The sequence below is a fragment of the Salmo salar genome, chromosome ssa20 (genome assembly GCF_905237065.1).
Source record: "Salmo salar chromosome ssa20, Ssal_v3.1, whole genome shotgun sequence".
Lineage (NCBI taxonomy): Eukaryota > Metazoa > Chordata > Actinopteri > Salmoniformes > Salmonidae > Salmo > Salmo salar.
This window is the reverse complement of record NC_059461.1, coordinates 19307908-19334781: the sequence shown is the minus strand read 5'-3', so window position 1 is coordinate 19334781 and position 26874 is coordinate 19307908. Positions and strand designations below refer to the sequence as shown.

At 42.5% G+C, this 26874-nt stretch overlaps 1 protein-coding gene across 1 annotated transcript; it reads right to left on the bottom strand.

Annotated features, from left to right (window-relative positions):
• Positions 1-76: 76 nt before the first annotated feature.
• Positions 77-26874, bottom strand: LOC106579985 (olfactomedin-like protein 2A). Its single transcript, XM_014160475.2, has 8 exons — positions 26566-26874; positions 13230-13493; positions 12376-12483; positions 11849-12025; positions 11395-11650; positions 4215-4529; positions 3778-3963; positions 77-1858 (listed from the first exon to the last, which is right to left on the bottom strand). The coding sequence occupies exons 1-8, from the start codon at positions 26632-26634 to the stop codon at positions 1254-1256; spliced, it is 1980 nt and encodes a 659-aa protein (XP_014015950.1). The 5' UTR covers positions 26635-26874; the 3' UTR covers positions 77-1253.

Below are 26874 nucleotides of genomic sequence, written 5' to 3'. Positions count from 1 at the left end.
TGTTCTTAAGTTAAATAAAGGTAAAAAATAATAATAATTGAAATGCATTCCAGGTGACTACCTCATGAAGCTGCTTGAGAGAATGTCAAGAGTGTGCAAAGCTGTCATTAAGGCAGAAGGGTGGCTACTTTGAAGAATCTCAAATATAAAATACATTTTTATTTATTTCACACTTTTTTGGTTACTACATGATTCCATGTGTGTTATTTCATAGTTTCGATGTCTTCACTATTATTCTACAAGGTAGAAACTTTTGACTGGTACTGTATATTCAAAGCATCCCTCATCCTCACTGAAAGAAACAATTTGAACAGTTAACACTACAGTACGCAGCAACATTTATACAAGTTAAAAAAACAAACATCATCAATAGGCCTGAAAGGAAAATTACAGATGATCATAGTGCTAGGTGACAGGATAGAGTTTGATGGGCCATAAAAATAAAATGGGTGGAATAAATGAGCCGTTCGTGATTTACAAGAGCATCCCAATATAGAGTCCACATTGACCAGGAACCTTGTTGTGTATGGTATGCTGTCAAGTGTATTGGTTAGTATGCATTGAAAGAGGAGTGTTGGCTGTTGAATCTAATATGGCCGCTGCTGGACTGTCCATAGATCCGGTAAAGAGGTCAATGGAACTTGACCAAAACAATGAAAATGCCATGGAAACGCTCGAAGGGAAAGATTCGAATCTCCTCACTGCCCCCCATTAAAATTAACCTACATTTAGGCTATTGTTTATATGTGTATTTCACAATATGTTGAGGTGAAAATCAGAGTATAATGCTGTATGGATGTCAACCCCAACACATGTTCATGTCATCTTCACCAATGAACTGCATTACAGTTAAAAACAACATTGACTACCACCACCGATCTCAGTGCTAGCTACGCTACCAGTTTATTCGAACGGGAGTTAGCATTTAGCAGTTACTTCTTCTAAACCTGAACAGGGACTACTTCTAAATGTTATGCAGCAAAAACAGCCAAATATATCAAAATTGGACTTTAGTAACCACATTGTAGGCCTGTTACAATACATCAATGATAATGGACTTGATGAATATCCACTTCAATAGATCAGATTTGAATGTGCCCCAATCCGGCGTCCTTCTTCTATCCCCCGCTGTCTACGTTCCATTGACCTCTTTACTGCATCTATTACTGAGCATCTCTCTTATCTCTATGGGGATAGTGAACTTGTCATGGTGCTGATGGCCTATACTTTACCTGAGCGCAAAACCCCTGTGCTCATTGGTCAACAAAGTGTATGTTATATGTGATCTGGTGTCCATTGTCCCAGGCGTACAGGACCTTCTCCTTGGGATTGTAGTCGATCTGGGTGGTGTAGGCGTATTCGTTGGTAAAGGGCAGACGAGGGATAGCCTCTGAGTTGGTGTGGGTGTCGTAGGCATAGTTCACCTCCCCTTCCTTCTGGTTATAGACGTCCACAGCGTACAGCACCCCACAGATGATGAAGCAGTTCCCGTAGGAGTTTCTTTTCAGGCCCGTCCTCCAAGTTGTCTCCTTCTTCATGGACAGATCCCCAGGGTCCAGCTTACTGATGACGATCACCTCCTGCTGAGAGTAGTCATAGTCCGTGGCAGGGTAGATCACCCACAGCCCACTCTCGTCCACGGCAAAGTCAATGTCCGAGTGGCCTCTCCACTTCCAAGGGGTGGTGTCCTCGTAAACCACGTCATGCAGGAGGGTCCAGGCGGCCACGTAGCGCATCCTTAGGTCGTACTTGATGATGTTCTTGGTGAAAGCTCTGTTGTAGTAAAATGCTCCGTTGTACACCACGTGGCCTGTGCCGATCCAATTGTAAGGCAGTTTGAAGAGGTTGCTCCAACGACCTAACAGGACCAAATATATACATGTTTAGTGAGCGCTAACTACATACCATGTTGCCCCCCCCCAGACATTATGCTAACATCATGTAAAATTAAGAATAAATCAAGTTATTCTGGGTTTCACAGGTGTCACACACACACAAACATTTTAATAGTTCCATAAAAGTTTATACAATTGTTTCACATGAGAGACTGGTTAGTTTCTGTTTTACTATCCCACTCCCTGCTGTCCAAACAGATGTCCTGTTATTAGGGTTACACTCATATCTGGTCACATCTGCTCTCTTACATTTCCATCTCAGGAAGTGTGATTTAGATAATGAATGAAGCTGCAGCGAAGGACAAAAACAACCCCATAGCACAGCACTTTTCCCCCCCGAGGCCAGCCAATGCCTCTAATCCCTCAGCTATGGCCAGTTCAAATGAGAGGCCAGCCCTGCCTAAGCAGAGATCACAGCCACTCACAGAGATACCTAGCCATCCGCACGCTGCTGTGAACTCACCACCCTACTGGATATCTGAGCAAAATCTCTGTACACTTTGCAAGATGTTAGTGAGTTTAAAAAAACAATGTCCTAACACCTCTAAATCAACCAGGCTAGTCCTGTGAGAAAGATAATTTCACCCAGTCAGTTAAAAGGAGTAATCCTATTTCTCTCTCCAATTACTAGTGCAAGAAGGGGTGGATTTTTCCCACCCAGCTGTTTTAGGAACTTTGTGTGTGGAACGAAAAGCACAGTATGACAACTAAAACCTGTGAATTTGAGTCTCAAGCTACTATAGTGTATACTCACTACATTTCATGGGTCACCGTAGAGCAGTGGTCACCAACCTTTTCTGAGTCAAGATCACTTTGAGTCAAAATGCATGCCGAGATCTACCACTCAGGTAGAAAAAAGGACTTAAAAACGTAAGTCTATGCAACATTAACCAATTGAAAACAGTTCTGTTGCAATTAGGTTTGTGCAATAGGCTATAGGCCCAATACATTATCACTGCATATTGGCTACGCTTGAATTGTCCTGCCAATGTTGTTCTTCTTAGACCATTTTAAAATGGTATAAAAAAAAATGTTAGGTGTATGATAACACTGGTAATAGATCATTTGTTTTATTACTTGTGAGGCATAATTATTTGCTTATTGTTTTACTGGACTGATGGCCTGCATCTAATGGTCAGACTGAGGGGAGGGAGGGAGGGAGCATCAGTCAGGAAGTTAAAGCTTAGTCGCAAATGGGTCTTCCAAATGGACAATGACCCCAAGCATACTTCCAAAGTTGTGGCAAAATGGCTTAAGGACAACAAAGTCAAGGTATTTGAGTGGCCATCACAAAGCCCTGACCTCAATCCTATAGAAAATGTGTGTGTAAGCAAGGAGGCCTACAAACCTGACTCAGTTACACGAGCTCTGTCAGGAGGAATGGGCTAAATTTCACCCAACTTATTTTGGGAAGCTTGTGGAAGGCTACCCAAAACACTTGACCCAAGTTAAACAATTTAAAGGCAATGCTACCAAATACTAATTGAGTGTATGTAAACATCTGACCCACTGGGAATGTGATGAAAGAAATAAAAGCTGAAATAAATCATTCTCTGTACTATTATTCTGACATTTCACATTCTTAAAATAAAGTGGTGATCCTAACTGACCTAAGACAGAGAATTTTTACTAGGATTAAATGTCAGGAATTGTGACAAACTGAGTTTAAATGTGTTTGGCTAAGGTGTATGTAAACTTCTGACTTCAACTGTATCTCTCTATTTTGCATGAGAATACTTTGGAACAGATTTCCAAAATTAAAATCACTTGGAGCGATTTGCTAGTGTTTTTACAGTCTTATGTCCAACAATTCAAATAAATACCCAGGCTGCTAGTTGGGGAACCCTGGTCTATAATATGTATCTCTCTATGCCATGCCCACCTTGCTTGAAGTTGTCCAGGTTTCGGAACTCCACCAGGTTGTTGCCATAGTAATAGTTAGTGACGTAGATCTTGGAGTCCTTTGCCAGGGGATCCTTCATCCAGGCTCCCTCATTCCGCCCATAGCTGTGCTGCTTCTCTGGAAGCTCGATAGATGCCAGGGTCCCCTCACAGTCTAGGATCTTCCCTGCCAAGTACAGCTCAAAATAGTCAACACAAAAACTACCAGAAAAACTGGATAAATAATGGCCTGCATGAGTTTCCAATCATCCAATTTCACAGTCACACATATTCTGGCAGCTAAACGTTACATGCTTATCTGTTACTGAACTGAACAGAGTCATAACATTGACTGTCAGTATTGCTGTAAATGAGCACATTCAGTTGATTATAGGGTGTAGTGTAGTGTACAGTAGGGTATTGTGTAGGTCGGGCTACCTGCTCTGTGTAGGATTGGCCGGCTGTTGTTGTCTGAGTTGTCCAGGAAGAGCATGATGGTGGGAGCTGGTCTGTCTAGCCTCTCTACTCCTGCTGCACTGGTGGTGGTGGTGGTGGTAGTGGTAGTAGATGGCATTGTGGTACTGGCTGTTGTTGTTGTTGCTGCCATTGTTGTCGTGGTAGTGACAGCAGTTTCTGTGGTAGTTGTCGACTCAGCTGTGGTTCCCTTTATGGTTTCCAAGATGATTTCAGCGCCTCCGTCCTCCGAGTGTGTCTCTTTGACGTGTTGGACGGTTTGAGTCTTGGCAGTGTTGTCTGAGGATAAAGGGATGAAGTATTGGAAAGCAGGCCATGGAATTTAGATAGTCAAAATGAAACTCTGGAGGGGCCTTGTCTTCACGTGTTTTCATTAGAATTAACTGGCTAAATTAGTCAAATAGAACCTCAGAGCCACAGGCCCTGTATGAGCTGCTTTTGAGACCTCTGTCAGAGAGACAGACACTGTACAGTACCAGAGATTTCCCGGGGCCACATCAAAGGGGAATGCATTAGTTATGCAGCACACAGAGCATGCCAGCTTCCTCTCACTTTCTCTGTCCCCTCCTCTGTAACCAAGTCGGTCCCGCTGCCTCTGCCTCTGTCTGTTTGGATTCAGAATTCCACAGCCCTCACATGACATTTTCTTATCCTTGGCCATGGAGAGAGAATATCAGAACAGAGGACAGTACCAGGAGGAGAGGGCCAGGCTGAGTCTGCTCGCCTCTGTTACTCATATTACTGGAAATGTATCAGTCTAACTGAAATCCCAAATTTCCCGCCTGATACAAACTGCCATGAAGGTCATGGGTGTGAGACAACACTATTTCTGAACAGACCGTTAACAGACATGTGGAGAAAAGTATTTCAGATCCCTCCCATGTTCTATACTCTGAATATCCGCTCCTCCCCTCAAGTAGACGGTATAGGGTCCTCATGTGTAAGCTGAACAGGTATAAGCACTCCTTCATTCCCATGTCCATCAAATACCTAAACAGCAATAAGTAAAGTGTGTTAGTACGCCACTAACAGAATAAGGGAATATGCAAAGTATTATGTATGTGGCTATATTAGAAGTGTATCATGCTAAGAGTAAAGTGCAATGTATGTATTATGTTGAGTGTGTAATGTACAGTGTTTATTTTGTATACAGCAGTACTGTGAGTCTAAGACAATTTTCCCATTGGAACATTAAAGTTAATCCTATCCTGTCCTATCCTGTTCTAGCCTAGCCTACTCTCACTTCCTGTGCTGCTAGACACATGTGAGATAAAACGCCTCTCCCTGCTACATAAGCAGCGCATCTGCACAACACTCGCACTCTGAACCTCATAGTGCCAGCCGTGCACACTACCTGACCACATGTATCTGTTAAAGGCTTAACAGCAAGATAGAGAGTCAGGGAAAGCCTTAGGAATCAGGAGGCAGGCATAGATAAGAGAATGTGCTGTGGGTCTCTAGAGTCAAAATCACAGGTATTGTTGTGGTGAAAGAAAAGCCACATCGTCTTTTATCTAATAGATGCAATTCACCTTTGAAAAAAAGGCCCTCCTGTTCTTTGTGAGATTATGGAAAGTAAGCTGATTTGCTTCACTGGATTGATAAAGGTGGCTGGACTCACCAAAGTATGGCTAAACGGCTAGGCATGGCAGAACACATGATCTAACAGCATATGTGCATCTGAACCTTGAGCAAACCTAGCATACCTATCCATTCAACTAGAGTTACCCAGCAAACCAAAACTGGTTCCTAGAACATTAGTTAGGTTGTAGCAAATGTTCTCATGACACAAAACAAATGTCCAGTCGTGCTGATGATTATAAAATGTTTGTATAAAACATTCGCCTGATGTGACTAGAACGTTCCTAGAACACATTTAATCTGTTCTTTAAATGTTCCCAGAATGTTTCTTTAGGATGTAGGAACATTGTGGGCATATAACAAGAGATTCCCGAAAACACTTAAACTGTCCAGTTAGGCTGACATTCAGATTATGTTTCTATCTGGTTGCACAAAACCTTTGATGTTGCAAGAATGTTAACAAAAAAAGCCTTTCTGAGTTCTTTATAGGTTCCCAGAACATTGAATTAGGTTGTGGGAATAGTGTGGGTACATTACAAGAGATAGGTTCCCAAAACACAAAAGTGTGATGACATTCATACAATGTTTACTTTAGGTTGCACAAGACATTCCTATAATGTTGTCAGAATGTTGACAGAACATCTGGTCTAAGCTCTTCCAAGGTTCACAGAATATTTAATTAAGTTATGCATGTTGTTTGGGATGTTGCAAGAATAGTCTTGTGATATTCACATAGGTTGCACAGAACATTCCCACAATGTTGTACAGTGTTCCACAATTTCCAAATAAGTATGTTTTTATGACGTTCATAGCATATTTGTTTTAGGTTTAACATAATATTCCATTGATGTTCACACAATATACATTTGACCTTGTCTTGGAGGTCCTCAGAATATTTCAAGAACATGTTATATTTAAGTTTGACCTAATATGGTACTGAGAGTCCCTTAGGTGCCTTTTGGCAAACTCTAAGCGGGCTGTCATTTTATTGAGGAGTGGCTTCCGCCTGGCCACTCTACCCTAAAGGCCTGATTGTTGGAGTTCTGCAGAGATAGTTGTCCTTCTGGAAAGTTCTCCGATCTCCACAGAGGAACTCTGGAGATCTGTCAGAGTTACCATTGGGTTCTTGGTCACTTCCCTGGCCAAGGCCCTTCTCCCCCGATTCCTCAGTTTGGCCAGGCAGCCAGCTCAAGGAAGAGTCTTGGTGGTTCCAAACTTCTTCCATTTAAGAATGATTGAGGCCACTGTGTTCTTGGGGCCCTTCAATGCTGCAGAATTTTTGTTGGTACCCTTCGCCAGATCTGTGCCTCGGCACGATAATGTCTCAGAGCTCTTCGGAAAATCCCTTCGACCTCGTGACTTGGTTTTTATTCTGACATGCACTGTCAACTCTGGGACCTTATATAGACAGGTGTATTCCCTTCCAAATCTTGTCCAATCAATTGAATTTACCACAGGTGGACTCCAATCAAGTTGAAGCAACATCTCAAGATAATCAATGGAAACAGGATGCACCTGAGCTCAATTTCGAGTCTCATAGCATAGGGTCTGAATACTTATGTAAATAAGGTATTTCTGTTTTTTATTTTTAATTCATTTGCCAAAATTTCTAAAAACCTGTTTTCGCATAGTCATTATGGGGTATTGTGTGTAGATTGATGAGGGGGGAAAATGATTTAATCAATTTTAGAATAAGGCTGTAACGTAACAAAATGTTGAAAAAGTGAAGGGGTCTGAGTACTTTCCGAATGCACTGTAGATGTATAATTGCGCAACTAAAACATAATCTGCAATTTTTTTAAATGAATGACAGATTTCTTGAGTTATCTTAGATTCATCCTGGGGATTTTGAGTAAGTGAAGTAGGCTTCCGTGTCTACAGTGTCTCATGGAGGACAAACATCATTAACCAAATGCAGAATCGGTCAGAAAACACTCCTCCAAGACTGAAACCGCATTACAGTGTTACAAGTACACAGCATATGAAGAGGATGGGAATATTTTAATAACTCAAACATTTTGTTCTGTTTCCTGATTGACCATATTAGAGTGGAAAAACCCTGCGAAGCCACAGTTATCTCCTGGTGGCACAGAGGGTTAATGATCTGGTTGCTGATTTGAGATTTGCAGGTTCAATCCCACATGTTCTTTAACCATGTTTCTTTTGAAGAAAACTGTGAAATTGAGGCTCAGATACACTCTACTAAAAGAGAGGATGTATTTATTTCATCCAGATTTTTGAATCTAGCCAGAAATGCAGAATTTAGACTAACTGTAAAAATAAAACATTGTGTAAAAATGGACTGTTCAACTTTTTAAAAAACACACCCAATATAATATCTACTTTGAGTCGCTTGACATGCTCCCCCCTCTCTTATTTTTCATGATCTGAAAAGCAAAACTGATCCTAGATTAGCACTCATAGTTTTGGATACCTTGTAAATATGGGCCCAGCAGTATGCCGTATATAAAGAGGATGGGTGACGCGATGGTGAATAACTCAATTATCGGGTATATCCCTGGGTTAGTTATGTGTAAGAAGGCTAAAAAGGAAGAATGGAATTCCTGATTGACCATACTGCCACACTGAAAAAAGAAGGCGTAAGAGAGCTTCCCTGGTGTGGCAGAAGATTAAAAAAACCTGACTTGGGAACCAAACATTGCTGGTTCAAACGCCACATGTGCATATTGTCAATGTATAAAGTGTAAAGATATAGTTGTGTTTGTACTGTATGATTAAAGGCTGTTCCAATGTGCTCTAAATTAAAATGCTGTGTGGCCTACACACTGTAGTAGGTCTACAATACAGTCCTCAAATGCAAATTGCCCTTAAATCTGAAGAGAAACATACTGGGATGTATTCCAATCTGCTTTAAGGAGCTACACATTTGCATGCTGAGAATGTAGTGGTAATATTAGGTAAAACTTAAATATAACATGTTCTAGAAATGTTCTGAAGACCTCTAAGACAAGGTCAACTGTAGAGTACTAGTCAAAAGTCTGGACACACCTACTCAGTCCTGGGTTTTGTCTTTATTATTTTTACTATTTTCTACATTTTAGAATAATAGAAGACATCACCACATATGGAATCATGTAGTAACCCAAAAAGTGTTAAACAAATCAAAATATATTTTATATTTGGGATTCTTCAAAGTAGCCACCCTTTGCCTTGATCAGCTTTGCACACTCTTGACATTCTCTGAATGTCTTCACTATTATTCTACAATAAAGAAAAAACATTGAATGAGTGGGTATGTCCAAACTTTTGACTGGTACTGTATATTGTGTGAACATCAATGGAATATTATGTTAAACCTAAAACAAATATACTATAAATGTCATAAAAACAGACATATTTGGAAATTGTGGAACATTATGCAACATTGTGGGAATGTTCTGTGCAACCTTTGTGAATATCACAAGAATATTCTTGTAAAATTAAGGGAATGTCCTGTGCAACCTAACTTAAACATTGTATGAATGTCATCACAACTGAGCATATTTTGTATTTTGGCAACCATGTGTGTGAGGTGTATACTTTTGTTTCAAAACAGATTTATTTAAGACTACCAAGAAACACTGTGTGACCCTGATTTAACCCACTGCAGTAAAAGGTTTTAAGATGGAGTGTTGCCTTGTTAATGTCCAAAAGCGGAAGTCTCTCTTTCCATTTCCCCTGAAAACCAGAACATCCAGTTTTTGGGGACTTGGCAGAGGCTAGCCGCAACCTAACCAACGTTCTGGGAACTTTCACAGAATGTCACGTCCTTAACAGTAAAGGGGTTATTTGTTATTATAGTTTGGTCAGGACGTGGCAGGGGGTATTTGTTTTATATGGTTTTGAGTGTGTGTTTATGTAGAGGGGCGTTTGATTTATGTATTCCGGGGTTTTTGGTTTAGTTCTATGTTGTATAGTTCTATGTCTGTTCTAGGGTATTTAGATCTATGTTTAGGTAATTGGGATTGGGGCCTTCAATTGGAGGCAGCTGGTTATCGTTGCCTCTGCTTGAAGGTCCTATATTTAGGAGTATGTTTGTTATGGGTATTGTGGGAGGTTGTTCTTAGCACTGCTGTATTTAGCCTGCAAGACTGTTAGTTCCCTCATTTCTTGTTTTGTTTATTTAAGTGTTCACAAATAAAGTTAAGACGAGCACTTGGTCCATTTACTACGACGACCGTGACACAGAACCAATTTTGGTTTGCTGGGAAAACGTTACTTGTACATTGTGTTATTCCATTACCTGGAAAACTAATGAGAGCTTTTGGGGAATGTTCTGTGGTGTTGTGCACAACATTTTTGTGAATGTTAGGAGAACAAACCAAAGATATTTATTACATTAAAAAAAGTTTTGGGGATGTTATCATACTGATTTTAGATAAAACTCTAACTAGAGATTAATGGGAATCTTAGCTAACGTTCTGGGAATGTTCCTGGTTTGCTTGGTATTGAGTATTAACTATTCTGTAACCACTCCCTCTTCAATCAGGGTTGATTGGAAAATGCTTTGTTTAAAAGAAGACATTGTATCATCATATCTATGTATTCCCTGATGAAGGCCATGCAGCCGAAATGCTTCGGAGTTTTAAAATCTTTGTTCCATTGAACATGCTATACAAATAAAGGCATTTTTATGAATTATATGAAGAGTGCCTTGGTCCTTCTTTCTTTTTGTAAACTTAAAGAGGATTTGAAGGAGTCAGGAAATGTTTTGTCAGCTTCATCTGCACAGTGATGAGGTTCTCCCACACATTGTATGCTAGGTGTGAAGCTGGGGCATGTCATGGATGTGGCAATGTTATTGAAACAGCATTCCATTAGCTCGATGTATTATGTCAATATAAAAAATGGATTTCCTGCTCGCTGAATGCACACAAGCAATTTGATCCTCCAATGGCCCAAGCCCTGCTTTGTTAAAAAAACAACAGCAGGATAAGTCTTGTACTGAGGATCTGGTGATCTACAAGATGAAGGATTCACTGTTTCATTTCCTCTGGCAGAGCTGCCAAGAGTATACATGTAGCAGGAAGATTTACACTCTTTTATCACACTTGTGCAAGAACATCATCTTTCATTCAAATCCAAATGGCTTGCTCTATACAGAAATAGAATTAACAATATCTGTCTCCGTTGGGAATCTGAAATATTTTTGTATTATTTTTATTTTATTTAGCTAGGCATGTCAGTTAAGAACAAATTCTTATTTTATAATGACGGCCTACCCCGGCCAAACCCTCCCCAAACCCTCCCCTAACTACGCTGGGCCAATTGTACGCCGCTCAATGGGTCTCCAGATCAGTCTGGTGCAATGCAGATTCTGCATTACGTAATGAAGAACCCCCCCCCCAAAAAAAGAGTATAACTTACATTTGAATTGGTTTAGTTTATAACAGTCACAATAGGGTCTGAGCACATTAGAACAGCATGTAAATGATCTCCTACAGGCTGGCTGAGCGCTGCTAACTCAGCTGAAGTCACATTCTAATGTTGTCTTAAGGGGGGCTCCATACACACTGGGCTGGGTGGTCAAACTCTCCCCCTGTATCGGCCCCTTTTCTCTCACCTTTACCGCCTGTGACATGCCCGTCCCCATCCACCTTGGCTGCTTTGTAGTATGTGATGCCCCTCACTACCCCCGGCTGGTGCCCTGCCACCTTGGCCTTGGCTGTGGGGTCAGGCTTGATGGGCTTCCCAGGTTTGGTGCTCTCTTTCTTGGGTTTTACAACCTTTTCCTTGGGCGGCTTGGGAGGGGGCTTGGATGCAGGGGGCTTTTTGTTAGGTTTTTTAACGGTCTCTTTGGTTTTCTCATCATTGGTGTCCTGTAAACATTAACATTCAAGCCTGTGATTTACGGTGCGTCTGTGGGCATGTGAACATTTGTGTGTGTTTGATGTGTAATTTGTGAGCAAGCTTTGTGTGTGTGTGTGTGTGTGTGTGTGTGTGTGTGTGTGTGTGTGTGTGTGTGTGTGTGTGTGTGTGTGTGTGTGTGTGTGTGTGTTTGCTTGAGACACACTTACCTGAGCTTTGGTCTCTGTTTGGTCTTTCTGCAGTAGCTGCAGCCCCAGGCTGGAGATCTCCTTCTTGATGCTCATCATGATGTTTGAGTAGTTCTCATACCTCTTAAACTGGTTAGTCAGAGTGATCATGCTGTCCCTTACAAACTCATTGTCCCGAGTCAGGTTGGTCTTGATTGTCTGGAGAAACAGACGTGTTCTAAGAATCAGACCAGTCCATTGTACAAATGTGCAAATAACTCTAACCAAAAAGGAACCCTTTTGTAAATAGATTATTAAAAACATTACTGTAGCCATGCAGTTTAGGAGGGGGATTACTAGTATCCAATCACAAACCATTTAATCAGCTCTGTCTCCATAAAGGACCTTAGACAGCTTTAACAGCTTAGAACCCTTGGAAAGATCCCAAATACACTCAAACACAGTATGTAGAAAGGCATGCAAACCTAGTGTACCCTGGTTTTTGCTTTATGTCCTAGTTATTGTGGCACTTGTTCCACTATACCAGGACGTTGTTTTTTTGTGCTTACCTCCTCTAGTGTGTTCATCTGGGAGACCACCTTATTGATGTAGGAGTGAACCTTCATGAGGTCCAGACTGTACAGCGTCCCCTCCAGTAGGTCCACCATGGAATGGAGCTGTACACCCACAGCACAGAGGAGAGTATTAACACGAAACAACAACCAGGCTTAATCTATGGCTAAGTCTAAATCCATTGAGGATGGCCCGGGGCCGAAACGTTTGTGTTTTGTTTTCACCTTTCCTTTATACAATTTATTGCACAATCATTTTTTTGGGGGGGCACAGTGATGTTCTAATAAACATGTCTATTTTTCATTCAAGCCTCAGTTTTGGACAGTGTGCAGGTCTTCATCTCTTCCAGTATTCTTTTTTTTTTTTACTCCTATGCACCTGGGACAGACACTATTCAGTAGTGAGGACCTTAAAAGAGTGCAGAAGGCCTAAATCCAGTCAGATCACACATCTGGTTCTGGTTGTTCTGTTCATATGCTACATAGCGTGCCTCCTCTCCTCTCACTGCCAGTGAAAAAGGAATGTGTGCTTCAGATATGAAGGTCCTCAGAGGTGCTGAGATGTTATTAGCAGATGGATATCAGACAGACAATCCAGTGATGTCATAGTGAAGGGTCTGTGTAACAACCTTGAAGCTTTCATTTGAACAATTACAGGGACATCCTGTTTCTACTTCTCCCATGGTTACGTATACTGTCTCTTCAGGATCAAACCAAACACACGTAATCAGGGTCTCTGTCACTGTTTTTACACAGTCAATTACCTGATTTTACTACTAACATTTACAGTTCTAAGGTTATTTTGCCACCAAGTTACAGTTAGTGTCTGTTACTGCTGCACCTCCCGTCACCTTGAGAAGCTCTGGGGCCTGTTTCTTCAGCTTCTCCATCTTCCACTCATTCTCGCAGGGGTTGAGGGAGGAGGGAGGGGCTGTGCAGGAACACTTGCAGTCCGATCCAGAGCTGACGGTCTCCACCGTGTAGAAGTCCTCCACCCGTGCTTTTCCGCTCCTCAGATGCTGGCACGCATCCTTGCTCAGTGGCCTCATGATGCACTTACATCGACAGTCTGAGCCCTCCGATGTCATCCGCACCGGCTCTGTCTCCCCAAAGATCTGACAAGAGAGACAGAGATGAAGAGAAGGGATGAAAGAGTTGAAGAGAAGGGATGAAATGGACCGATTTCATCGATTTCATAAACACTAGTTTTAATTAGACTGGTGTAGGAGTGGTTGACTAAAGTATTCCTGACATGCGTGAACTGGACAAGGTTCCTGTCTCTCAGCTACAGGAGGCAATCACAGCCTGGAGTGATGTCACAATGTGGGGTTGAATGTGAGAGGGCCAGTCTGAAGGCAGAGCAGCATTCAAACAGAGACATTCTGTGAAAGCAACTCTATCTGACCCAAAGTGATCAATGGTCAGGATTTAACTGTGACATTATGATTCATAAATATATATGCTGAGCTTGGGTTTTCTCACAGGAGTCTATGGAGAGTTGTTCCAATGTTCTGAATGACTCCCTCCCTGGTGGACATACTATGAATAATAAATACATTTTCTTAGGAGAGAAACAAAAGCAAGGAAAGGAAAGTGATCCTGGGACATTTACCACATGCTTCATCTCCTTTGGAGCACATGAAAGCAATTGAGACCAATGAAATGCAATAAATATAATTAATATAAACTCTCTCTGTATTGCATAAACAATACAAAAAAAATATTATAGACATAATATTATAATCATTAAAGTGATGTGTTTCTAGGTTTCATTCTAGGCCCAGTCAGACATTTGATATACCATAGATTTATTGCATATCTTATTGAATGTTCAGTTGTTGTTGATAAGAGGTCAATGAGTGCCAAACCTTCATTCCACAGAGAGCTTAAGGTGTCACAGTAGCTCTCAAGTGCCTGTCTCTCTGTCTGTTGTCTGTGACGGGCACTGCTCTGTTCATCTCCCCATGTCTGGCCATCTCCCCCAGCGCATCATACGAGAATGGTGCTGGAGGGAATAGCGGACGTTTCACGGGCATCTGACCAATTGTGCTATTTTGTGTATTTATTTTTGCGATGATGGTAACTTTTTTTTTTACATAATGTTTCCACCATCGTTTCCTATGGTCGAAAAGAGCTTTTGGACATCAGAACAGCTATCATTAACCTCGATTTGGACGGGTCGAAAGACATTGATTATCGTGGACCAGGGGGAGACGGTGCTATAGAGGCCGGCGTGTGGGACACCTTATGCGACTACGTTGAAGAGTGGATAAACCGCCTGTACCCTCCGTTCTATTGGCAAACGTGAAATCACTGGAGAATAAACTTGATGAGCTCCGTTCGAGACTATTCTATCAATGTGATCTGAAGAACTGTAATATCCTATGTTTCTCTGAGTCATGGCTGAAAAAGGACATGGTAAATGTAAATCTAGCTGGTTTTTCTATACATCAGCAGGACAAAATGGTGGTGTCAGGGAAGCCTAGGGGAAGGGTGTGTGTCTCTTTGTTAACAACAGCTGGTGTGCAATCTCTAATATTAAGGAAGTCACGAGGTTCTGCTCGCCTGAGTTAGAATACATCATGATAATCTGTAGACCATACTATTTACCAAGAGAGTTTTCATCTATATTTTTTGTAGCTGTCTATTTACTCCCACAAACCGATGCTGGCACTAAGACCACACTCAACGAGCTGTATAGTGCCATAAGTAAACAAGAAAATGCTCACCTAGAGGTGGTGCTCCCAGTGGCCGGTGACTTTATTTAATTAATTTAATTATAATTTTTGTACTTTTTACCCCTTTTTCCTATCTCATTTCATGATATACAATTGGTAGTTACAGTCTTGTCCCATCGCTGCAACTCCCATACGGACTCGGGAGAGGAGAAAGACGAGAACCATGCGTCCTCCGAAACATGACCCTGCCAAGCCGCACCACTTCTTGACACACTGCTAACTTAATCCGGAAGCCAGCCGCACCAATTGGTGACCGAAGTCAGCGTGCATGCATTGCCGGGCCACCACAAGGAGTCACTAGAGCGTAATGGGACAAGGACATCCCAGCCGTCCAAACCCTTCCCTAACCCAAACGAAGCTGGGCCAATTGTGCACCACCTCATGGGTCTTCCAGTCGCAGTGGCCGGTGACTTTAATGCAGGAAAACTGAAATCCATTTGACCTACCGTAAATTCCGGACTATAAGCCGCAACTTTTTTCCCACGCTTTGAACCCCGCGGCTTAAACAATGACGCGGCTAATATATGGATTTTTCCCGCTTTCAATTTTCTTTTCTCCAAAAAAACACATTCTGTGACGTGCTCAGTTTTTTGGCGGCATGAAGCTTTCATTAGACCAATGAAATTGCCGAACGGGTTAAGGTCAAACAACTTTTTTGTTTACGGTTTAGATTAAATCGAGCGCTCTCAAACTTCCCATCATTCTGATTACGGTAGTCATTTTGTCACCCTCATCATGGCAAAGACACGGAGAAATGCATATGATGCAGCTTTCAAGTTGAAGGCGATTGATCTGGCTGTTGGAAAAGGAAATAGAGCTGCTGCACGGGAGCTTGGTCTTAATGAGTCGATGATAAGACGTTGGAAACAGCAGCGTGAGGAATTGACTCAGTGCAAAAAGACAACTAAAGCTTACTGCTAATTTTTTATTTTTTGTTACAAGCCGTGTTTCGTTAAAGCCTATTTATTTTTGTTACAAGCCGTGTTTCGTTAAAGCCTGTGTAAAGTTCATTTGTTTCAATGTACCGGTAGGCACCTGCGGCTTATAGACATGTGCGTCTTATTTATGTTCAAAATATATATATTTTTTAAATTCAGTGGGTGCGGCTTATATTCAGGTGCGCTTAATAGTCCGGAAATTACGGTAATTTCTACCAGCATGTCACCTGTGCAACTAGAGGCAAAAAAACTCTAGATCACCTTTACTTCACACACATAGACGCATACAAAGCTCTCAACCTCCATTTGGCAAATCTGACCATAACTCTATCCTCCTGATTCCTGCTTACAAGCAAAGAATTTCAATAGGAAGTACCAGTGATGCGCTCAATACCTATGTGTTCCGATGAAGCGGATGCTAAGCTACAGGACTGTTTCGCTAGCACAGACTGGAATATGTTCCGGGATTCAGCCGATGGCATTGAGAAGTTTACCACATCAGTCACCATCTTCATCAATAAGTGCATCGATAATGTCGTCCCCACAGTGACCGTATGTACATACCCCAGCCAGAAGCCATGGATTACAGACAACATCTGCACTGAGCTAAAGGCTCGAGCTGCCGATTTTCAAGGAGCGGGACACTAATCCCGACGCTTATAAGAAATCCCGCTGTGCCCTCCGAAGAAACCTTCAAACAGGCAAAGCGTAAATATTGGACCAAGATCAAATCTTACTCCACAGGATCTGACGCTTGTTGGATGTGGCAGGGCTTGCAAACTATTACAGATTACAAAGGGAAACCCAACCGCAAGCTGTCCAGTGATGTAAGCCTACCAGACAATTGAAATACCTTCTATGCTTGCCTTGAGGCTAGCAACACTGAATCATGCATAAGAGCACCAGCTGTTCACGATCTCCGTAGCCGATGTGAGTAAGACCTTAAACAGATTAACATTCACAAGGCCGCAGGGCCAGACGAATTACCAGGACACTTACTCAGCGCATGCTCTGACCAGCTGGCAAGTGTCTTCACTGACATTTTCAACCTCTCCCTGCCCCAGTCTGTAATACCTACATGTTTCAAGCAGATCACCATAGTTTCTGTGCCCAAGAATGCCAAGATAACCTGTGTAAATGATTATCGCCCTGTAGCACTCACATCTGTACCCATGAAATGCTTTGAAAGGCTGGTCATGGCTCACATCAACACCATCATCCCAGACACCCTGGACCCACTCCAAATCATATACCGCCCCAAGAAATCCACAGATGGCACAATCTCTATTGCACTCCACACTGCCCTTTCCCACCTGGACAAAAGCAACACCTACATGAGAATAGTGTGCATTGACTACAGCTCAGCGTTCAACACCATAGTGCCCTCCAAGCTCATCACTAAACTAAAGACCCTGGGATTAAACACCTCCCTCTGCAACTGGATCCTGGACTTCCTGACAGGCAGCCTCCAGGTGGTGAGGGTAGGCAACAACACATCCGCCACGCTGACCCTCAACATGGGTTCCCCTCAGGGGTGAGTGCTTAGTCCCCTCCTGTACTCCCTGTTCACTCATGACTGAGTGGCCGCGCACAACTGCAACACCATCATTAAGTTTACCGACGATGTGACGGCGGTAGGCCTGATCACCGACGATGATGAGACAGTCTACAGGGAGGAGGTCAGAGACTTGGTAGTGTGGTGCCAGGACAACAACCTCTCCCTGAACGTCAGCAAGTCAAAGGAGCTGATCGTGGACCACAGGAAATGGAAGGCCCGAGCACGCCCTCATCCACATAATCGGGGCTATAGTGGAGCAGATAGAGAGCTTCAAGTTCCTCGTTGTCCACATCACTAAGGAATGATCATTGTCCACACACACCAACACAGTCGTGTTTGCCATCAACACAGCCTCAATTCGTCAGGGCATGGACTCTACAAGGTGTCAAAAGCGTTCCCCAGGGAGGCTGGCCCATGTTGACTCCAATGCTTCCCACAGCTGTGTCAAGTTAGCTGGATGTCTTTGGGTGGTGAACCGTTCTTGACACACACAGGAAACTGTTGAGCGTGAAAAACCCAGCAGCGTTGCAGTTCTTGACACACTCAAACTGGTGCACTTGGCACCTACTACCATACCCCGTTCAAAGACACAAATATTTTGTCTTGCCCATTCACCCTCTGAATGACACACATACACAATCCATGACTCAAATGTCTCAAGGCTTCAAAATCCTTCTTTAACCTGTCTCTTCCCCTTCATCTACACTGATTGAAGTGGATTTAAGAAGTCACATCAATAAGGGATCATAGCTTTCACCTGGATTCACCTGGTCATTCTATGTCATGGAAAGAGCAGGTGTTTTGTACACTCAGTGTTTTTACCCAACTTATCGTTACTCATTGTGTATTTATTTATTGTGTTATTATTTTTCTATTCTATCTCTTTTTTTCTCTCTCTGCATTGTTGTGTAAGTCAGCATTTCACTGTTAGTCTACAACTGTTGTTTACCAAGCATGTGACAAATAAACTTTGATTTGATGTAGAGGCCAGGGGTCGCTACACTCTACTGATGCTAAGCTCATCTTCCAGTACCTTCTGGGGCCCAGCTCCCTCTCAGACCCTCTGTCCAGGGTTAACCTGTCATCTTCCTCCAATGAGATTTAGGGATCTCTATAAACCCCGAGGCAGGCCCACATGTGGTACCACTTAGGGGAGAGTGGGGTAAGTTGAGCCATTTTTTACATTCAGCATCACTCCGTCAACGGAAATATAGCGTTCTTTCTGACAAAGATATCTACATACAGTGCCGTGAAAAAGTACTTGCGCCCCTTCTGATTTTCTCTATTTTTGCATTTCTTTTAAATAATTAATGTTATCAGATCTTTAACCAAAACCTAATATTAGATAAAAGGGAACCTGAGTTTACAAATAAAACAATTTATACTTATTTTATTTATTTAATTAACCAAGTTAACACCCAATTCCCCTGTGTGTAAAAGTAATTGCCCCCTTACACTCAATAACTGGTTGTGCCATCTTTAGCTGCAATGACTACAACCAAATGCTTCCTCTAGTTGTTGATCAGTCTCACATCGCTGTGGAGGAATTTTGGCCAACTCTTGCATGCAGAACTGCTTTAACTCAGTAACATTTGTGGGTTTTCAAGCATGAACTGCTCGTTTCAAGTCCTGTCACAACATCTCAAATGGGATTAGGACTGGACTTCGACTAGGCCATTCCAAAACTTCAAATATATTTCAGGATGGTGTGTATCCCTGAAAATAATCAGAATTCATGAAAACATTACAGTTTTGAAAACATTGCTTGTCCAAATAAAGTGGTCTCTTGGCACCACTTACCCATGGTATGGGGTAAATTAAGACGCCTACAAATTTCTGTACTAAATGAAATATTACCACTAACTTTTGAAAGCCATGTCTATCTTTATTTCCCAAACACAATTCAACACAAGCATAATTGCTTTTTTTATTTTAATAATTGTAAGCATATTTTAACAACTAAAAAACACTGTACTTTTTTTAAACACTTTGTCATGTGTGCTCCTTCTCCGGCCTCTAGGTCACCAGGCTGCTCGTTATGGCGCACCCCTGTCACCATCATTACGCACACCTGTGCGTCTTCAGACTCACCTGGACTCCATCACTTCCCTGATTACCTTCCCTATATAGTCACTCCCTTTGGTTCCTTCCCCAGGCGTTATTGTTTCTGTTTCAGTTTCATGTCTGTGTGCTGTTCTTGTTTTGTATTATGGTCTGTTTATTTTATTAAAACACTCATTCCCTGTACTTGCTTCCTGACTCTCAGAGCACAGTGTTACAACTTTTAACATAGGCCAGGTCATGTTACCTCATATCCCAGCGATAATGCCTTGCATTGAGCCTGAGAAGAAAACACGTATATTTGCTCAACTTGCCATTGGCTCAACCACTGGCTCAACTTACCCCAAGGCAAACATTTTGACTATTAGCTCACACAGCTACAAGGATGCACTTTCAGGCTAGGTTTAGGACCTCATATTGAAGCTCATAGAGACCCCAACTGACGTATAGAACAATCTTAAAAGTATCTACTTTGGTTAAAATACAAGCATCATGAAACATCTAACACACTAAATTAATTTGACTTGGTGAAAATCTGTGTTTTGGACCTAACTTGCTTACCACTTTTTCCATGTGGTTTCTTCCTTCACAGACTCTATGAAATGATGACCACTTCCTAAATATTTGGTCAAATTATAAATTATGTGTATGGTTTCCTAGAAGAAAGGGTGACTCATCTTACCCCTTTGGCTCAACTTACTCCAGTCTCCCCTACAGCAGCACAAGAATGCAGCACGAGATTCTTCATTAAATAATCTCTGTCTCTATCTCCTTGAAATTAAATGTGTCTCTGTCTGTCTGAGCCCTTACTTTGCCACATTGTATCAAGACAGGATAAACATCTCAACTATGCACTCAATCAGGGTATTTCTGGAAGAATCGTCAGTCCTGTCCTTCACCAAATCCACACTGGGCACGTAAACTGTAGATCGGGGCAAATATCTATGGAGAGCAAGACTTCTTGCCAATGTGAGTAAAGAGTAAACCCAAGGAGATCATCCACACAACTGTGCACAAATATCCAGTGACTGAGTGGTCTCTGGGAGTGAGGATTTTTATGGAGGCCAGACCCTGCAGGCTGGTGAGGGGAGAGAGAGGAGTGGAGAGGAGGGAGGGGGTGGGCTCATTAGTGGAGGAATGCAGCCTGTGACAGCGGTGGGGGGCAGTACCCTCCATTACTGTAGACTTACACTCAGAGGGGTCTTTGATTATGGGGCAGGACCCCTGTGTGCATAGTGGCCGGCCATTCCTGACCCATGTCAAGTGAAAAAGGCAGTGGGTTGACAAATGCTACAACCACATGAAAACAGAGTGGATTAGCAGATTAAAGTTCCCTTGGAGGGGTTGTGCCCACAGCCCTGCTGCGCCTTATTGTTCCATCACAGACCCAGGCGATCTAAACCCAGCCTGCTCCTTAGCAACATCAGCTTAAGTTGCTTCTGGTACCAACTAAGCATGGCAAACCTAATGGAATTCCTGCAAGCTTGATTGGGTTTGGTTGCCTCGCCACCTGTATTTGGGATAGTGTGCATTAGTGTATTGATCAACAGGGAAGTGTTAGTACACACCATTCATGTGCAGCCTCTTCCCTATCAACACTCTTTACTTTACACACAGACCGGAGCAAGTTGGACGTCAGCTGTCCTAATTCTAAAGAAAGGATATTGGCTGTGAGAACCGTTATTGTCCTTGCTCTGTTCATTTAGCATCCCATGCCAAGTGAACTTCCAGTATGAGAACAGACATCAGAGCGTTCGTAATTAAGACCGTTTTAAGAGCTTAATGCATGCTTTGAGCTTGGCGCCGTAGGCTTTGACCTCTGAGAGCAGTCAAGTTTCAGGTCAAAAGAATAGGACTCAAACACAAACTTTGGTCTGCACAATAGGCGGAAGGGACCCGACTGCATAGCTTCACATTCACACACTCCACAGACCACAGTACATGATTAGATCACTCACTCACTGAAGGCCGTGGCCACTCTTACAGCGACTAAGTGAAATCCCAATTGTGTCCACAACTGCTAAAAACAAGATACATTGCACACAATGGCTGGCACATTCCAGGCACTTTTTAGGCTTATCTTTAAACACAGAAAACCAATGTTATTATATGATGGCCTTAAGTGTTACTGTAACATTACCTCGGTCCGTATAAACAAGGATGTCCGTTTCAGACCGTAGGTTTTGTATAATTGTTCAGGCCATCTGCATGCTGTTACTAGGCCTACCTCATATGGACTTAACAATGACACTAGCTTTCACAAACAAGATCATTCATGTAGGATACTTTCCACAAACGTTTCTTAATATAAACAGCTAAAGAACAGACCCTGTTCCAGGTGTTGTCCACTTCAAAGACACTCAACTCAGGAAACTGTTTCTGAGGGAAACTGGTAGAAAAGAAATACTGAGTATGACTACTAGAGTGATCAGAACGAATCCACACAGTGTTCACGTCTGGAAAGGGTTTATCTGATGACTAAATCAAAGCAATGATATTTCAGGATAGACAAATGCTAATGAAGAAAGTTCATCTCAGAATCATCGTCTACTAAACTGGAATTCGATGGCCCTAATCCATCAGCCGGGGTTTACACAACAGATGGTGGAATATTGACTCAGTTTGAATTTAAGATCACTTTTGACCTATGAAGATATCTGAACTATTCATTTAAATTCCCCGACGTATCACCTTGCTCTCCAGTCTAAACATTATGGACAAATCTGGAGTCCAAATTCTTGTCCAGAAAGTCCACCTGATTCCTAATCTAATTAGTATTGCTTATGATAAACAGACTTACTGCCACTGTAAATCTGAACCGGGACTGCAAAAGGAAACTTGAGCCTTCAGCCTGGAGATGAACCATGAGATTGCAGTCCCTAACCTGAACAGAAACTGGCATTAGCACTGGGACGTTAATTAGCTGGACACAAGCTTACTGAGCACTTGCTGCTTTTGGGGGTACACATACACATTCCATCTAAGGCTTGCTGCGTTTACACAGGCAGCCCATTTCTGATCTTTTGCCACTAATTGGTCTTTTGACCAATCAGATCAGATCTTTTGCCAATAATTGGCTGTGTAAATGCAGCCATAATGTGTCCGACCGAGCACACTCAGAACATTCTGGTTAACCTCAGTGGCTACTACTGATTGAGCCTAACGAGAGAAGAGTGAGGCAGAGAGAAAGAGGGGTGGATAAAAAAGGTGATGGAAGAGAGAGAGAATCCGCTAATCTGTGGAACAGTATCGGATGATTTATCTGTAAACAGTTCTCTCTTAATTATCAGCGCATGTCTGGGGACCACAGTCATGAATGGAATTAGCTTGTTGCCATTGCTTTTCTCCCCAGATGCTGTTGTTTTGGGAGGCAGATGTGTGACAGGGCCCACTGGATAGATTGATGGAACTGATAGATAGATCAGTGTCTAATATTCCACATGATTGTACAATTGTATCAAACCTTTACTTGGATGTTTTTTTCCCCCACCATAAAACACAGTGAAGGACCATGGATGTGATAGATGCTGCTTGTGAGAAAGTGCCAGCTGAAGGAGACCCACTGGGCACAGGCGTCAATTCAACATCTATTCCATGTTGGTTCAACATAATTTCCTTGAAATTACATGGAAAAAATATTGATTCAACAAGTGTGTGCCCAGTGGGGATATCTTTCCTGTGTGGATCTAACAGGAAGACCAAGCTGGCTCCTCATTGGGCACAAACTCACATCATAGCAGTAAGACACATAGGCTGTGTTTACAAAGGCAGCCCAATTAGGATTTCTTCTCCCCCACTGATTGGTCTTTTGACCAATCACATCAGGTCTATTCATATCAGATCTTTTTCAAAGCTAATCTGATTGGTCAAAAGATCATAATTGGACTGCCTGTGTAAACACAGCCAAGGAGACTGGGAAAACAGGTGGAGGGCAGGTGGTGCAGAGAATGGGTGAAACATACTTCCCTTTAGCCATGTGGTCCTCTGGCAGCCATGTTCTGTATGGAGCATCCTTAGACGAAGGGCTCAGACAAATAGGGCTTGTAATTTCAGCTCTCTTTGTATTACTTTTCTCCTACATTACATCGCTCAGAGGGAAAGGGAGATTGCTTTTGTTAGCTGTTGTGGTCTGTGTCACTGTCTCCTTCATTTCCTGCTGTTCAGAATCAGAGCCCTCTCCCAGCCGCACTGGGGCCAGGGGCCACTGAGTCCCCCAGACAGACAGACTGACTGACAAGTCTCATTAACTCATTAAGTCCCAGTGACACACCAAGTCTCGTTAGTTAATTACTCTGACAGAGGGGCATTCTATGGGTCTCCTCCCTATGTCTCGGTGTCCGTCTCTCTCTCTGCCCTCTCAAGGACCTCTCGGCGGGATTCCTGGGTTTGTTTACAACCAAAACAAGGGGCAGGTGCACATGCCTGTTCCCACGCCACCACTCCCTCTGTGTCCTCCTCTGAGCTGGCTTTGTCTCACAATCATCTCAGTGCCACCAGTGGGCCATGTCCAATGGGACAGAGGGGGACAGAAAGCATCCAGGCAGCACACAAGACAGGCACATGAGATGTCTCACAGAGAACAGAGAGAACCATAGCCATGCTAAAATCAATCACAAGTTTGTTAGTGATCCTATACTGTGCTTTTGTATTTGTATTTATTTCTATTTATTAAGGATCCCCATTAGTTCCTGCCAAGGCAGCAACTACTCTTCCTGGGGTCCAGCAACATTAAGGCTGTTATATACAATTGAAAATATTACAAGACATTACATTTCATAACACTTTTCACAACACGTTAAAGTGTGTGCCTTCAGGCCACTACTCTACTACCACATATCTACAATTCCACATCCATGTGTACGTGTGTGTAGAGTGCGTGTCTTATCATGTGTATGTGTGTGTGTGTGTGTTTGTGTGTGTGTGTGTGTGTCTCTTCACAGTCCCCGCTGTTCCATAAGGTGTATTTTTATCTGTTTTTTAAAATCTGATTCTACTGCTTCCATCAGTTACCTGATGTGGAATAGAGTTCCATGTAGCCATGGTTCTATGTAGTACTGTGCTCCTCCCATAGTCTGTTCTGGACTTGGGGAACGTGAAGAGACCTCTGGTGGCATGTCTTGTGGGGTATGCATGGGTGTCCGAGCTGTGGGGCAGTAGTTTAAACAGACACCTTTGTGCATTCAGCATGTCAACACTTCTTACAAAAACAAGTAGGGATGAAGTCAGTCTCTCCACTTTGAGCCATGAGATATTCACATGCATATGAGTGGTGGGCAGCGCTCATCCATTTGTTTTAATCCTTTGACAGAAGGCCTTGGCTATTGTACAGTCCACTTGAATCCTGAGTTATCAGTTGTGTAAGTTGTTGCCCTCAATACATTTGATGATCATTGTAATAATAAGGGATTATCATTGTTATGAGAAATTTTACACTCCACTGTTCTTGAGAGGACACAAATACCATGATGTGAACACATGACACCTGTGCTCATTGTTCTAAATGTACCACACTTCCTCTCATGCACAAAGAAAAAAATCTGCTAGACAACCTTCATGTGCTTGTGTGCGTCTTGTCTTGTGCCCATTTTTTTCCTACAGTGGGGAGCTGGGATTAGACTCTCCTCAGGGGAATGCAGGTCTATGAGAGAGGGGTTACTGAAGTCCAGCAGCTGTGCAAACAAGGCAGGGCAGATATTACTGTTACCCCACTGGCTGCCATCTCTTCCCACATTTCATCTGGCATCAGGCCGTACACATAAAAGGCGCCAGGAAGCCTAGTGGTTAGAGCAGGGGTATTCAACTCTTACCCTACGAGATCCGGAGCCTGCTGGTTTTCTGTTCTACCTAATAAGTAATTGCACCCACCTGGTGTTCCAGGTCTAAATCACTCCCTGATTAGAATGGAACAATGAAATAAATGCAGTGAAATTGGCTTCGAGGTCCAGAGTCGAGTTTGCGGGTGTTAGAGCATTGGGCCAGTAACCGAAAGGTTGCTAGTTTGAATCCCTGAGCCGACTAGGTGAAAAATCTGTCGCTCTGCCCTTGAGCAAGAAACTCAATTGCTTCAGGGTTGCCTAAATAATAGATCATCCCTGGCCGTTACCCCAGTCTCTGAGGGTGTCTCGGGGGAGTGGGATATACAAAAAAATACATTTCCATTTCACACCACACTTGTACAGGTTACACACATGCACATGTGTGAAACAGGACACACATAAGCACCCCCTATTTGACCTTTCACTGGGGAAACCTAATGTAATGGTTACTTAGTCTGATGTGCAATAAGGGGATTCAAAGTCTATACTTACAAGCCAAGAAGGCTGATGTCATGTTCAATAATGACATACATCTATTATTTATATCGACACATGAGTGAAGAGATTGAGTCAGTGTCTATGGTCAGGCAAATTGACTGATCTGACAGGACACCTGGTCATACAGGGTAACAGTTGATATTGGGGAATGGGCATTTTAATTTGGAAATCAAATGGATTATTGGAATAGCATAATGTTTACCGTTTGTTATGCAAACTGCTTCCCGCTTTCAACAACCTCATGTCACAAGAGAAGCGTCGATCGCTCCTTCGAGCACGTGAACGAATTAACTAGGCTAATTTGCGCAAATTGTGCAATCATTTCGTTGAAATACGTTGACTTTAAAGTGAGATAATGTTTTTTAAAGAGTGCATAAAACATTGATATTCAGATAATAAGTTAACATTCATAAATGTACTGTAGCAGAGCTGCAAGACAGGGTTGACAAATTCGTATTAATATTTTATCACAAGGAATTAGATATCCATTAAATATGGGGGAGCTCCTTACTTACTTGCGCCATTGCAGCATTATATAGGTGTTATTAGTCTATAACCAAGTCATGCCCATAACTTACCTTACTCTGCGCAGTGACATCTTTACACACCACCAGTAGGCAAGCTAATAAATTCGTAAATCTCCACATTTTCCTCCTAGGTGCTTGATAGCAGATAAAGAATCCCTCAGCACAACTTTTGGTGTCGGAATGACAAGATCGGTTACAGTATTACTCAATCCATAAATTAGGACATCGGCACGAGATATTAGGGTTCCATTGCCACAGACCCAAATCGTATATGTTGTTGCTGTAATATGCGCAACAATAAGGCGCTGTCCGCACACTAGTCCTCAACTCTGCGCATCAGGGCAGGGGTAAATTATCATC